Genomic DNA, 14,144 nt, shown 5'->3' with positions numbered 1-14,144 from the left:
GAGTTTGATGGCATATTATACCTCTATGATGCCACTAAGTATATATACATATATGTGTGTATGTATATATATATATATATAAAATTATATTTTATCATTTGCTCATTTGTGTCTTCAAAGCTATTGTTAATATTTGATATGTGGAGCAAAGAAAATGATATTCGTGCTTAAACATATATATAGATAGACTCAGGATAGTTACCATATGAACTGCTTAGTTTGATTCCTAGCCTATAGTAAGCCCTCAATAAATGATGGCCCTAATTTTTATATTCTCACTAATATTTTCTCCCATAAGGTTCTGTACAGCGCCTTGCCTCACAAGCACTTGAGTTCAGAATACTGGGTCCTTCCTTCTCCCTTCTGTCTTTAGCATATACTTGGCAAATCTTATTCCTACACAACTGGCCACAGACAGTTATTAGACACCTATGATTTTCCCACTGTTCAAATTGGTTTTTGAAAATCCTAAAATAGCAAACAACAGCAAAAGTATAATAAGTAATATCTTGCCCTCATTTTTTCCTGTCTCAATCTATGTGCCCTGCTACCAGATGCATTAGACTTCATATCTAACCATAAATTCTTATGAACCTGGAAATCTTCGTATAAGAAAAACAACCTCCAGGGTATGAGAAAAGGGATATTCCTTTTCTCCAGGGCATGTAGAAGACTTCCCACAGATTTCTTTACAGGGCAAAATTATTCCACTTATATCTTTGGGACTGTGTCCCTTTGAAGTCTCAAAGGACTAGAAAATCCTCACTTGAAAGGTGAGCCTACCAAAATGGGCACCAGGTATACTCAAAACCCTGTTCCGCAGTACTGGACAGCGACCTTCAGGCTGCTCCGGCTGCTGCGCATGCGCCACAATTGCCGGGCTTCTAGCACAGCGTCTTTGCTCATTCTTTCTTTGCTGTCCTTCGGCTCTTTCCCAGACTTCCGTTCAAACTTCCCGCTTTGACAGAACCCACCAATCACAAACGCCCTTCCTCAGGCCACGCCCCCCATAGTCCTCTCCAGGAACCCGAGTCGGATTTCACGCACACCCTCCTGCCTTACGCACGCTGCGCGCAGACGTCTGCCTGTGACGCCGTCGTCGACCTCGCGCGGACTCCCGCCGGGGCCGCTCCCGCAGACCGTTGGGCGGCCTATCGAAGCCCCTCCCTCAGGGCCTTCCACCGCCCCAACCCAGCCAACCGTTCTTGCTGCGGCGACTCATGTGGAGCTTCGGACTCCTGCGGTCGCCGCCGCTGCTGCTTCTGCTGCCGCAGCTCGGAATCGGGATAATCGCCGCCTCACGCTGTCACGCCGGAACCATGAACTTGGGCGGCAGCACCTCTGCGCGATGCTCCCCCTCGGCCGAGGGGCGCCGACGCCACTGCCTGCGGCTGTCCACGGTGCCAGGAGCCGATCCGCAGCGCACCAACGAGTTGCTCCTGCTGGCGGCGGCGGAGGGGCCCGAACTGCGGGATCTCCCTGGGGACCGGACGGAGGAGCTGCCGCCGCCGCCCCAGCATCACGTTCTCTATCTCCCAGGGGATGTGCAGGTAACCTGGGGCCTGCCTGGGCACCTGTTCCTTCGTCTTGTGCATGTGTGCGAATTCCCTAGATTCTCTCCTCGCAGCTGCTGCCGGTCCCCGCCTCGACACAGCCACACGTGCGCTCGGGGGTGGCTCTTCGTTACTCCACGAAATCCCAAACTTCCCCTTCCACCCCCACCCCTTCCTCTTGTAGCCCCAGAGGGAAGGTGTCCTTGCAGAGTTACGACCTCCGAAGAGACAGCTCTCAGTCCAGGCTTCAAGGGAGTAGAATTTGAAACATACAAGAAATGAGACGCATAATATATATTCTTTCTGTGACTTGGTTTCTCAGAGGAGTGTGTGTGTGCGTGTGTGTGTGTGGAGCAGGAGACAGGTGGCCTTTAAATTAACTTAGCGCATAGTGTTCCGCTGGCAGTTATTAAAAAGCAAACAAGTAAAAAAAAAAAGAAAGAAAGAAAGAAAATCAAGGGTATGACAGTAACCCTAAGAAAGGGACAGTGGGTGGAGAAAAGGGACAGTGACTACCAAGCATGTCACTACTTTGATGCTCACCTAAATTTTGTACTTTTGTTTTGTGTGGGTGTGATTTTATCTTTATTATTATAGCTTAAGGCAAATTACTGTGGATATCTTGTCCTGGAAATCTGGGTATCAGTCTAGATCTTAATCTAGAACCTGCTGTCCAAAACAGTAGTCATTAAGCTATATGTGGCAATTTAAACTAATTTAAATAGAAATTCAGTTCCTTAGTCACACTAGCTGCATTTCAGGTGCTCAGCCGCAGCTGAGGTCTGTGTGTGCTGTAATGAGTAAGGCAAATACAGAAGAGCATTCCCACAGAGCATTACCATCATCACAGAAAGTTCTATGGAATACTATTGGTATAGACAGGTAAAGCTAGAATATGGCTAGGTGTATTTCTTAGTCCATGAAACAGTATTAATTTATTATTTTTTGAAATTGATGATTTAAAAAGATATACTTAAAACTTTGTGTCCTGAGTCAAATAGTGATTAAGATACCTGTAGTTGCCCTGGCCAGTTTTGCTCAGCGGTTAGAGCATGGGCCCCGGAACAGAGGGTCCCAGGTTCAGTTCCCTCTAAGGGCATCTACCTCAGTTGCAGTTCGTCCCCATTCCCGGTTGGGGTCGTGTAGGTGGCAACCAGTCGATGCTTCTCTCTCTCTCTCTCCCCCTCCCACTCTATCTGAAGGTAAATGCAAAACTGTCCTCAGGTGAGGATTAAAAAAAAAGATATCTGTAATATTTTTCTCTTGTCCTCAAAATAGTTGACTGCTAATAAATACTATGAAAAAACCCTAATATTTAGGCTTATTTTATTTTGTACTTTATTTATTTATTTTTGGTACGTGCCCCTAGCAGGAACCAAACCTGGGACTCTCTGGTCCACAGGCCGATGCTCCAATTGCTGAGCCAAACCGGCTGGGGTGATTTATTTTATTTTTTAAAAATATGTTTTTATTGATTTTTGAGAGAGAGGGAAACATGATGTGAGAGAGAAACATCGATTGGCTACCTCCTGCAGGCCCCCCGGGGATCAAGTCCAAAAACCAGGCATGTGCCCTGACCTGGAATTGGACTGGGACCTCTCAATCCATAAGAGGACGCTCAATCCACTGAGCCACGCCAGTCGGTCTGATATTTAGATTTAAGAGAAAAAGCTTACTTAATCAGTGCCCTATTGCTCAGTTTAGGAAAACATCATGACATTGCTGATAGAGACTTCCAGATTGTGGACTAGCTGTTGTGTGCATCTATAACGATGATGATGATGATGATAAAACATCTACTAAATGTTTTTAAAATATGCCAGCCAGAACATAAGTCTTCAGGTGAGGTCTAAAAAATGCTAGTTAGAGTAATACCTCCTTTTGTTTTGACATCATCCATTTCTTTATGTAGCTTGAGATTCCATTAGATTTTTGGACAGTGATATACTGTTTTATGCAGAGTATGAAGTGCTCTAAAAATCCAGGTCTTTTAGAGAAGAAATAGAAGATAATGCTACAAAAGGCTTTTAGGCCAGATTGCCTAGGTTTAAACCCTGATTCTGCACTTTTTAGCTGTTAAATCTCTGACCAGTGGCAGCTACCTCAACTATAAAATAGGAATAATAATTTATAGGATATCAATAAGGATTAAATATGTGAATACCCAATGAATTACCTCTTCTTTCTAATTACCTCTTCAATTATGGGGGTACCCATGTACTCAGTTCTAGGGCCTTTTCTCTGTGTGCCTTTACTTCCTTGGTAATCTCTTTCAGACCTGTGGCCTTACATATTACCTGTTCTCTGACAACCTTCAACATTTGTGTATATAGCCTGGACATAAATCGCAAACTTTAGACTTACCAATTGCTTGCACACTATTTCATTTTGTATATTTAATAGATATCTCAAACCTAAAAATCTTGGGATCTTTGCCTCTAAACCTATTCTTACTACAGTCTTCCTCATCTCAGTTAATAAAAATTTCCTTTTTAGTTGCTCAAGTTAGATATCTTGACATTACTTTTTAGTCCTCTCTTTCACACTTCATTTCTTAATCCCTCAATAAAATGGCTTCATGTCCTTAATGTATCTAAAAGTGATCAGAATAATCATTTAAAAGTAGAAGTCAAATCATGACACACTTCTGTGCTCAAAATTCCAGTAATTTCTCATATCACTTGGAGTAAAGGCCAGAAACCTCTTGATGGCCTGCAAGGCCCTTCACTATCTTCACCTTTTCCCACCTTGTTGCTTTTCTGATTCTCCTTTTTCTCTTTTACTCTGTTCCAGCCATACCAGCCTTCTTCAAATTGCTCATGGTAGGCACACTTCACCTCAAAAGCTTTGAAAATACTGCCTGGAGGAACAGTCTTCATGTAGATATATGTAGGATTCATTACCTCACCTGTTTCACATCTTTGCTCTAAAGTTACCTTTATAGTGAAGCCTCTTCTAACCATCCTGTTTAATAATCAAGTATATTATTCATTCGTTTTGGTTTTTGTCTTCTACTACTACAGTGTTTTCTTCACTGATGTATCTATGATACTTAGTGACTGGTATGTAGTAGGTGTTCAGTAGATGACTTGTTGAATGAATAAATGTATGTAAGTTACTTTGAATATTGCATGAAATGTTTGGTAAGTCTTGGCTATTATATGAAATGCTTTTAGACTCAGATTTCCTCATCCATAGCCTTGTACTTGATTCTTTTGAGCTTGATGTTGATCCATATGAAATTTACCCTGTGACACAGCCCATGTTTTTAGTGTATTGATCCTTTTAGAACTATTATTTTGTATCATATATATATATATATAAAATAAGCATTCTTTTTATATCTTCATTTGAAAGTATTTGGATAAGTATTGAATAGAATAGGGCCAAACAGAACTTTGTAGGGTATCATTGAAAGCTTTACCTCATCTTAACATAGATTCATTGTTTGGTATTAACTGGACCTGCTTATCCATGTAATTTTAAATCCTGGTTACTATTACTTTTTGATTTTCCTTTTGCAGTCATCTTTTGTTGTATGCCTTTTCTTATTCTATACTTGTCCTTTTATCATTTGAATTACAGGAAGACTGAGGCCATAGTAATTCATATTTCTTTAGGTATCTCTTGATGTTTTTCTTATGCTTCAGTAATGATTTTGGAGAGGGATCAGGATTCTTTTAAGTAGATGCTTTCTAATTCTCTTCAGTTATCTTGCTTTTTTAAAACCTCATGATATAGCCCAGGCTGGTTTGGCTCAGCGGTTAGAGCATCAGCATGTGGTCCAGAGAGACCCAGGTTCAGTTCCCGCTAGGGGCAGGTACCTTGGTTGCAGTTTGTCCCCGACCCTGGTTGGGTCGTGTGGATGGCAGCCACTCGATGTGTCCCTTTCACGTCAATGTTTCTCTCCCTCCCACTTTATCTGAACAAAATATCAAAAAGTGTCCTCGGGTGAAGATTAAAAAAAAAGGGAACTAAAACCTCATGATATAGAATTACACTTATCTCTTTCTTTTTAAAGGGTATGCTTACAATTTGATGAATTTTGACAAATATTACAGTTATGTAACTAACATCACAGTCATGTTATACAACATCTCCATCATTCTAAAAAGTACCCTTATGTCCCACTTTGGTCAGTCTCTTTTCTCTCAGCCCCATGAAGTCACTAATCTGCTTTCTTTCACTATAGTTTTTGCCTTTTCTAGATTTTCATTAATTTGGAACATCCAACTGGAAGATATGCTTAGGGTAAGGTATGTGGGAAGAGTTGCAGAGATTCCTTGTTCTTTCTGAGCACATCACTTTCCTAGCACTTCCACATGTCCACCAACCCAGAAGATACCCAAACCTGTACTTTGGGGGTTTTAATGGAGGCTTCATTGCATAGTCATGATCTGTCATGAACTCCATTTCTAGCCCCTTGCTGGAGAATGGGTAGTGGGGCTGAAAGTTCCAAATTTCTGATCATGTCTTGATCTTTCTGGTGATTAGTCCATATCCAGGGGCACACCAAGAGTCACCCAGGAAATTTCAAGGGTTTTAGGAACTCTGTGCCAGGAATCATGGCAAAGGTGCAGGTGTGCATGTGTATGGTTGGGCAAAAGTAGGTTTGCAGTTGTTGGTACAGAAAATAATACAATAATAAATAATAATGCATGAATAAACTCTTTGTTTCACGTACCCACAACTGTAAACCTACTTTTGTGCCACCCTGTATATATATTCTATTATTTCACACCTGATCATATTCCCCTAGGGCTCTGTCAGGCAGCCTTCTTCTTAGGCTGGATCCTGCTATGGTCCTTCTATCTTGCTTACTTAGGACATCTACTCTATGCTCAGCAAAGATTCCCCTTTGCCCCATTTTTTTGTGTGTGTGAAAGTATAGCTTGTACCCAGTATAGTTCTCCTCACTCTACTATAAGACTAGGCCACCTAGCTTAAATTTTTATCATGAATGTCTTTTAAATTCTTGGAGACACATGTTAAGTTTTCCTAAAAATCCTTTGTACCTTTACTTCAGTAACAGTGTGAGGTGGGCCATAAGTTTTGCAGGTTAGCAAGCATCTGCCTTTGCAGTAAGCATCTTTAATCTCTCTCCAGGAGATTCTGTTGCCACCTGCCTCACTTGGGATGAAGATAAGCATGCCAGGGTAAAGAAGTGCATTCCATAGTCTTTAGCCTTTTCTGTATGTTGCAATGGTATATTATCTGGGTTGCAGAACCAGTTTGGGCTTCTAATTAGCAAGTCCTGTGAAACTGTTTCGTGTCTTTTGTCAAATACAGAACTACTTATCCATTGTTCTCAGATCTGGGCTATGACACAACAGTTAGAATGCCATTTTTACATTTTAGTACACACAGATCCTTAATATAAGCATTTCTCCTTTGATCATGGGGGAAATAAAATACCAAGTTTTTAGATTTACCACCTCCCATGTGGTAGCGACTAAACAGAATCATAAAATCTTGAGTTAATTTTAGCTCATTAACTAAATAACTATATAAATAACTGTATAGTTTTCTAGGACCTCAGTTTCCTTAGCTATAAAATGAATTTTTATGATCTGTTTCATATATAAGCTCCTATGATAATTTTACCATACTTTTATCACAAATCTGATGTGCAGAAGGCAGTAGCATAATCCATAAAAATTAAATGATAGCCTTTTAAAATATGTGACAAACAATATTAATGAGATACATCATGAAGGACTTTGAGCATCCTATTGGGAAAATTATCAAAGGACATGAAAAAAGAATGAACAAAAAAAGAAAAGAAATGAAAATTACCAATAAACAGAAAAATATTCCCCTGATTAGGAATCAAAACATGGAAATTAAAGCAAAAGTATACATCATTTTATCATAGTAGGGGAGATTTTAAAAAATTAGTGTTAATAGCCAGTGTGGGCTAGGATGTGGGAAAATAAGCACTCATATATACTTCTAGTTGGAATGTAAATTAGTATTAATCTTTCTGATGGGAAGTCTAAAAATTATGATGCAAATTATATTTATTGATATGGAATCATACCTATATTATATTTTTAAGTGAAAACTATATATATAAGCTTGCTGGGGGAGAAGTAAAGAATGCTTTTTTGATATACATATTTGCATATGTATTTGTATACTAAAGAAAACACCAAAATTTTTATAAATTTTTTTTTTTAATTTTAGAGAGAGAGAAACATTGATAGGAGAGAGAAACATCGACTGGTTGCCTCCCACACGTACCCAGACTGGGGATCGAACCTGCCACCTTTTGGTGTATAGGACAACACTCCAACCAACTGAGCCACACTGGCCAGGGCAATAATGATTAGTTTTAATTGGTGATTTTATGGAGGATTTTTCTATCTTATATATTTATAGATATAGACTAAATTTTTATAGTATTATGTTTATTAGTTCTACTTTTTTAATGGAAAAAATGTGCATTTTGCTAAAAATTTAGTCCATTTAAGGTTGTACATTGAAAAGTAAGCCTCCTTCCATCCCATTTCCTCTAGTCTCCCATTTCCTTTCCCTAAGGCTGTCACTGTTACCGATTTATATGTCCTTCCATAGATATTTTATGTTGATGCAAACTTTTTTTAAAAAACACAAATGGACCCTGGCCAGTTTGGCTCAGCGGTTGGAGCGTCGGCCTGTGGACCAGAGAGTCCCGGGTTCGGTTCCCACTAGGGGCAGGTACCAAAAAAAAAAAACCAAAAACACAAATGGTGGCATGGCATACAGGGTTGTTTTTTTTTTCCACCATTTTACAACCCATATGATACTCATAGAGCTGCCCCATTCGTATTTATTTATGTGTGTACACAAGTATATCAACTGAGATAAATTCCTAAAAGTAGGATTACTAAATCAAAAGTGAGGTACATTTAGCCCTGGCCGGTTTGGCTCAGCGGTTAGAGTGTCGACCTGCGGTCCGGAGAGACCCGGGTTCGGTTCCCGCTAAGGGCACGTACCTTGGTTGCAGTTTGTCCCCGGCCCTGGTTGGTCATGCGGGTGGCAGCCACTCGATGTGTCCCTTCACATCGATGTTTCTCTCTCTCTCTCCCTCCCACTCTATCTGTACAAAAAAAAAAAAAAGGAAAAAATATCCTCGGGTGAGGATAAAAAAAAAAAAAAAAAAGTGAGGTACATTTAAATCTGATAGATAGATAGATAGATAGATAGATAGATAGATAGATAGATAGATAGATATAGATATATCTATATCTATCTATATATAGATAGATATAGATATATATATGTTAGAAATAAGGAAGAATCACAACTCTTTCTTTTCCTCATACCCTATATCCAGTCCATCAGCAAGTTTTGTTGACTCTACCTTTAAAATATATTTAGAATCTAACCACTTACCACCTTCAGTTCTACTACCACTCTGGTTCAAGCTGTCTTCTCTCATCAGGATTACACTTAAGTAGCCTCTGCTTCAACTGCTGCCCCATTCACAAATAGTAATCTTTCAAAATATAGATTATATCAGCCCTCTGCTCCAAACCCTATCAGAGCAAAAGCCAAAGTCTTCATGATGTCTTACAAGGTGTGATCTGCTCGTTCCTCCTCCCCAGCAATCTCTTTCTTAGTGATGACTTTTGCTGCTTTTTCACTCCACTGGCGCTCCTTTGGCCTCTTGGTTATGCCAAGCATGCTTCCACTTCAGGGCCTTTTGCCAGTTGCAGTTCCTATGCCTGAAATATGATTCACTCCCTCAGTTCCTTCAGGTCCTTCTCAACTATCACTTTATTGGAAACCACCCTGTTTTTTAAATAATAATCTACCACACTCTCCAAAACCCTGCACTTCTTTTTTCCTGCTTTGTTTATTATACTCCATTGCATTTACCACCATCTAATGTTTTGTGCTATCCAGCCAGCCACTAGCCACTGGTCGCTATTGAAATGTTGTTAGTCTAATCAAGGAAATACATTTTTAATTGCATTTAATTTTAAATCTAAAAACTGATACTCCAGTCAGTTCCTGGAAAAGTTTTAAATATACTTGAACAACTTGGTATGTGATTCTACTTTTTCAGCTGTAGATTTTATGAAATCTAAATTCAGTTAAGTATTTCCACTGAAAGTTTAGCACCTAAATTGAGATGTGCTGTAACTATAAAATACACTGGATTGCAAAGACTTAGTAAGAAAAATAAATGTAATACTCTCTCAGTAGTTTCTTTTATATGGGTTATATGTTGAAATGGTAATATTTTGGATATATTGTGCTCAAAATGTATTATTAAAAATAATTTTCACCTGTGAACTTTCTGAATGTAGTTACTAGAAAATTTTATGTGTAGCTCATGTTATATTTCTGTTGGAAAGTGTTGCTCTATTTACTAATGGAGTTGTTTGTTGTGTATCTCTACTTAGACTGTGAGCTCCATGTGGACAGGAGTTTAGTCTGTTCTGATCCATACCCAATCATTAGGTATCCAATAAATTTTATAGAATACATTTTAATGAATTTCCCCCCTTTTTAAAAAAAGCTATGAATGAAAATTAAGAGGAAAACAAAATTTACATGCATGTCCTAGAACCTAAGTAAAAAGTTATTCATACATATAAAATGCTTATAAATAAATAAGATCCAGTTTTATTTTTTATTTTTTTTATCCTCACCCGAGGACATTTTTCCATTTTTTGTTCAGATAGAGTGGGAGGGAGAGAGAGGAAGAGAGAGAGAGAGAGAGAGAGAAACATCGACGGACGTGGAAGGTACACATCGAGTGGCTGCCACCCGCACGACTAACCAGGGCCGGGGACAAACTGCAACCGAGGTACATGCCCTTAGCGGGAACCGAACCCCGGTCTCTAGACTGCAGGCCAATGCTCTAACCGCTGAGCCAAACTGGCCAGGGCAATAAGATCCAATTTTAAAAGGGCAAAAGATATGAACTTGCACAAGTAGAAATCCAGATACCTAATAAATATATGAACAAAATTTCAACTTCAAATTTCTAGTAAACCCAAACTAGAATATCATTCCTGTGCCTATGATATTTAACAAAGATAAAAGGAAAATTAAACATAATTCTCTGGGAAATAGTATTGTAGTCCATATAGAAAACAAATTATGAATATTCTTTGACCTAGTTTTTCCATATCTAGGAATTTATTCTTAAGGATATAATCACAGATGTATGAAAAGATTTTTCTATAATGTTCATTGCAGCTTTGTTTGTAAAACAAAAATCAAAATAAAACATAGCATTCAGGTTGCTAGAGTAATCCAGATAGGAAGGGGTTCAGGATAGCAGCTTTAATAGGAAAATATTTTAAAATTCTGTGGTCAAAAACTGTTTAATAGACCAAATTTTTATTTTCAGTTACTGTGTTACAAATAATAGATTGTATGTATATTAAATAAAATTTATTAAAAATGTCTATGATCCTTCTGAAGTGTTTTATTTAAATTCTTACTATGCTATTTAGCTATTATGTCTTATAACCTTGTCTTTTAATGGATTGGAAGCTTAAACAGAAGAGGTAATTTGAGCAAAATTTTATAACCAGAAAGTAATGACAGATTTATAGTTTTCATGTGTAGTATATTAACTATAGGTTATAACAGCTCAACTTCCCCCACAATAAAAATAGGAAACTATTTTGTGGAAATAATTTTGTATATATATGTATTTAATGCTTGTTTCATCTTTCTTACTTTTCAGAATTATCATGAAATTATGACTCATCATCCTGAGAATTATCAGTGGGAAAACTGGAGTCTAGAAAATGTTGCCACCATTTTAGCCCAACGGTTCCCCAATAGTTATATTTGGGTGATAAAGTGTTCCCGAATGCATTTACACAAATTCAGCTGCTATGACAATTTTGTGAAAAGTAATATGTTTGGTGCTCCAGAACACAGTACTGACTTTGGAGCTTTTAAGCACCTTTATATGTTATTAGTTAATGCTTTTAACTTAAGTCAGAACAGTTTGCTATCAAAGAAGAATGTGAAAGATTTGAATAAGGACTCCAAAGCATCTAATTATAGATCCAGTTCTTCTCATACTACTAATGGTTGTCAGGGAGAAAAAGAGAGCCCCTGTGAAAACTTTGATGAGTCTGCCATGACTTTTTATCCACCATCACTAAAGGGTGCTTCTTTTACTTTGATTGGATTCAGTAAAGGTTGTGTTGTTCTGAATCAGTTACTTTTTGAATTGAAAGAAGCTAAGAAAGACAAGAACATAGATGCTTTTATTGACAGCATAAAAACAATGTACTGGCTGGATGGTGGACATTCTGGAGGAAGCAATACTTGGATTACTTATCCAGAAGTCTTGAAAGAATTTGCACAAACAGGGATTATTGTTCACACCCATGTAACACCTTACCAAGTACGTGATCCAATGAGATCTTGGATTGGAAAGGAGCACAAGAAATTTGTTCAGATACTTAGAGATTTTGGTATGCAGGTGACTAGCCAAATTCATTTTGTAAAGGAAGCTCCTTCCATAGAGAATCACTTCAGGGTTCATGAAGTATTTTGAGACTACAGAATGTACTTCGAGAATATTAATGTACTTGTTCAGTGGAAGAGAAAAAGCACTTTTGAGTTTTACAAATTCAGATAATGAGATGTAATTCATAGATAATACATCCATTTGGGTGGGGCAGGGAACACATTCCTAAAATATGAATATAATGTGCAATAGTATTTCTTGCTTATGAATGTGAACAGTTTTTAATTTGGACTGGGTTAGAATTAGTTTGAAATCTAGGTTTGTGATAATCCTATGAGGAGATCTATAAGACCCTTCATGAAAGTTACAATATAGTCCTTATAAAAGGTAATTAAAATTGTTATTGTTGGAAATAGTTTATTTTCTGAGTAATGCTCAAAACTAATTTTGGTGGCATTTTAACAGTAATTAGCGGTTTGGGTACTGAAAACTTTTGGGTAGAAACACTCCATTTCTCTTAAAACAAAGTAAAAGCACATGGATATTTTCCATCATTTTGGAATAACTGTACTCTGCCTTTATGTTTTGTAAACTCATAGAATCATTCTTTAGTGTGCCACTGAGTGTTTTTTCTCAAGAGTCAATATACTTGTTTCCAAATATCCAAGAATGTGCAGTACTGTAAAGTTGGTTTTTAAAAACATTACACCTAAGCACTGTGGCTAAAATTTTAATTGACAAATTTTGGCTAAGATATTTTGGAGTTTCTTAAATCTTGGCCAAAAACCAGTTCTTTTGGGAACATCGTTTTAAAGTGAACATAATTATGTATATTGGGTAAAAATATATTAAAGATTGAAAAATTTTTATATCAGTCTTTTGAGAGAGATCAACTTAGGTAAAATAAATATATAACACTCTATTTGTTAGTGTTCTCTTGACAAGGGGACAGATTCTATAGATCTAAGTCAGTGTTTCTCCAGAAGCATGGTTCTGTCTGCCAAAAGAAAGCAGCTCTCTTTGGCCAGAATGCAAAAATTATATTGCTATAAGAAAAGTTACAAGGGAAAGTTTGAAGAAACATAATTTAATTTTGGCTCAAAAACTGAATTTGCTTAACACTGCTACATAATTTGGGTGAGGTTTCCTTCTGCCTGTTTTTCTTGACCTAGATAAATACATTTTGAGAAACCAAGATCTAATTAATGTCAACCAACATTAAAACATTGCTCTGTGTTTAAAAGGTGAGTGGTCACTTTATTTAAATCTAGCTTTTGCAGGGCCTGAAATAAAGCAGGGAAGTAACATGCTGCTTTCAGACTGAAAAAGACAAGCTTAATATCTTAATAACCGGGAAGACCTAAATTTATAAAACAATATAGAGTGAAAATGTTAATTGTCTTTTCCCCCCCAAATTGTATTTTAATGACTATAAACACATTCCAAATATCCAGGGACTTATGAGAAAGGATTCTTATTGAATGAGTATAAATAGCATCCTTTAATTCTATAAATTACAGAATAGTATCGAGTTTTTATTGTTGTTTTTCTTTTAGGATAAAGTAGTTTTATAATGCTTCAGTTCCTTTAAATACCTGTTTCTTTTGAGACCAAAAACTGGTATCAAGGAAACTAGTCAGCCTGATTCCAGCATTTTATTACCTTAAAGCATTATAATTTATTGACTTATTTTAAGGTTTCATAATCCTTGGTTAAATTCATGTGTATCTGGTACAAAATAGCTAAATTACTGAATGCTTTAATGAGTGTGGAAGGAAAGGCATTTATTTTTGTATGATTAAAATGGAAAAAGTAGGACTTTCAGCAGGATTCTCATTATAAAACACCTGAGATACTTAAAAATGTGGGTTCTTTCACTATCAAGTCATGTGAATGCTTAATTTTTTATATATGTTCAATGGATATTAAAAATTAGCCACTGGACACCTGGAACTACCATTGCATCAAAATGAGACAGTGTTGAAAAGTAAAGTATTTCTTGAATTAAAATATATTCAAGATGACCCATACTCAAGTACTTTAATACTTCAAATTTGTTCTTTCTCCGCATTTGTTTAAAACTATTGTAATTGTTAGTATATTCTTTTGGATTGTGCCTTTGTGTTTGTGTCATGTGTCAACTGAGAAAAGTAGTCACA

At 37.3% G+C, this 14,144-nt stretch overlaps 1 protein-coding gene across 1 annotated transcript; it reads left to right on the top strand.

The window, feature by feature from the left end:
• Positions 1-1,139: 1,139 nt before the first annotated feature.
• CUNH2orf69 (chromosome unknown C2orf69 homolog) lies at positions 1,140-13,913 on the top strand. The gene is made up of 2 exons (XM_036254671.1): positions 1,140-1,550; positions 11,245-13,913. Exons 1-2 carry the CDS (start codon positions 1,221-1,223, stop codon positions 12,070-12,072), a joined length of 1,158 nt encoding a protein of 385 aa, XP_036110564.1. The 5' UTR covers positions 1,140-1,220; the 3' UTR covers positions 12,073-13,913.
• Positions 13,914-14,144: the final 231 nt, after the last annotated feature.

The sequence above is a fragment of the Molossus molossus genome, unplaced genomic scaffold (genome assembly GCF_014108415.1).
Source record: "Molossus molossus isolate mMolMol1 unplaced genomic scaffold, mMolMol1.p scaffold_m16_p_11, whole genome shotgun sequence".
Lineage (NCBI taxonomy): Eukaryota > Metazoa > Chordata > Mammalia > Chiroptera > Molossidae > Molossus > Molossus molossus.
The sequence above is the reverse complement of the archived record's forward strand: the minus strand, read 5'-3'. Positions and strand labels throughout refer to the sequence as shown.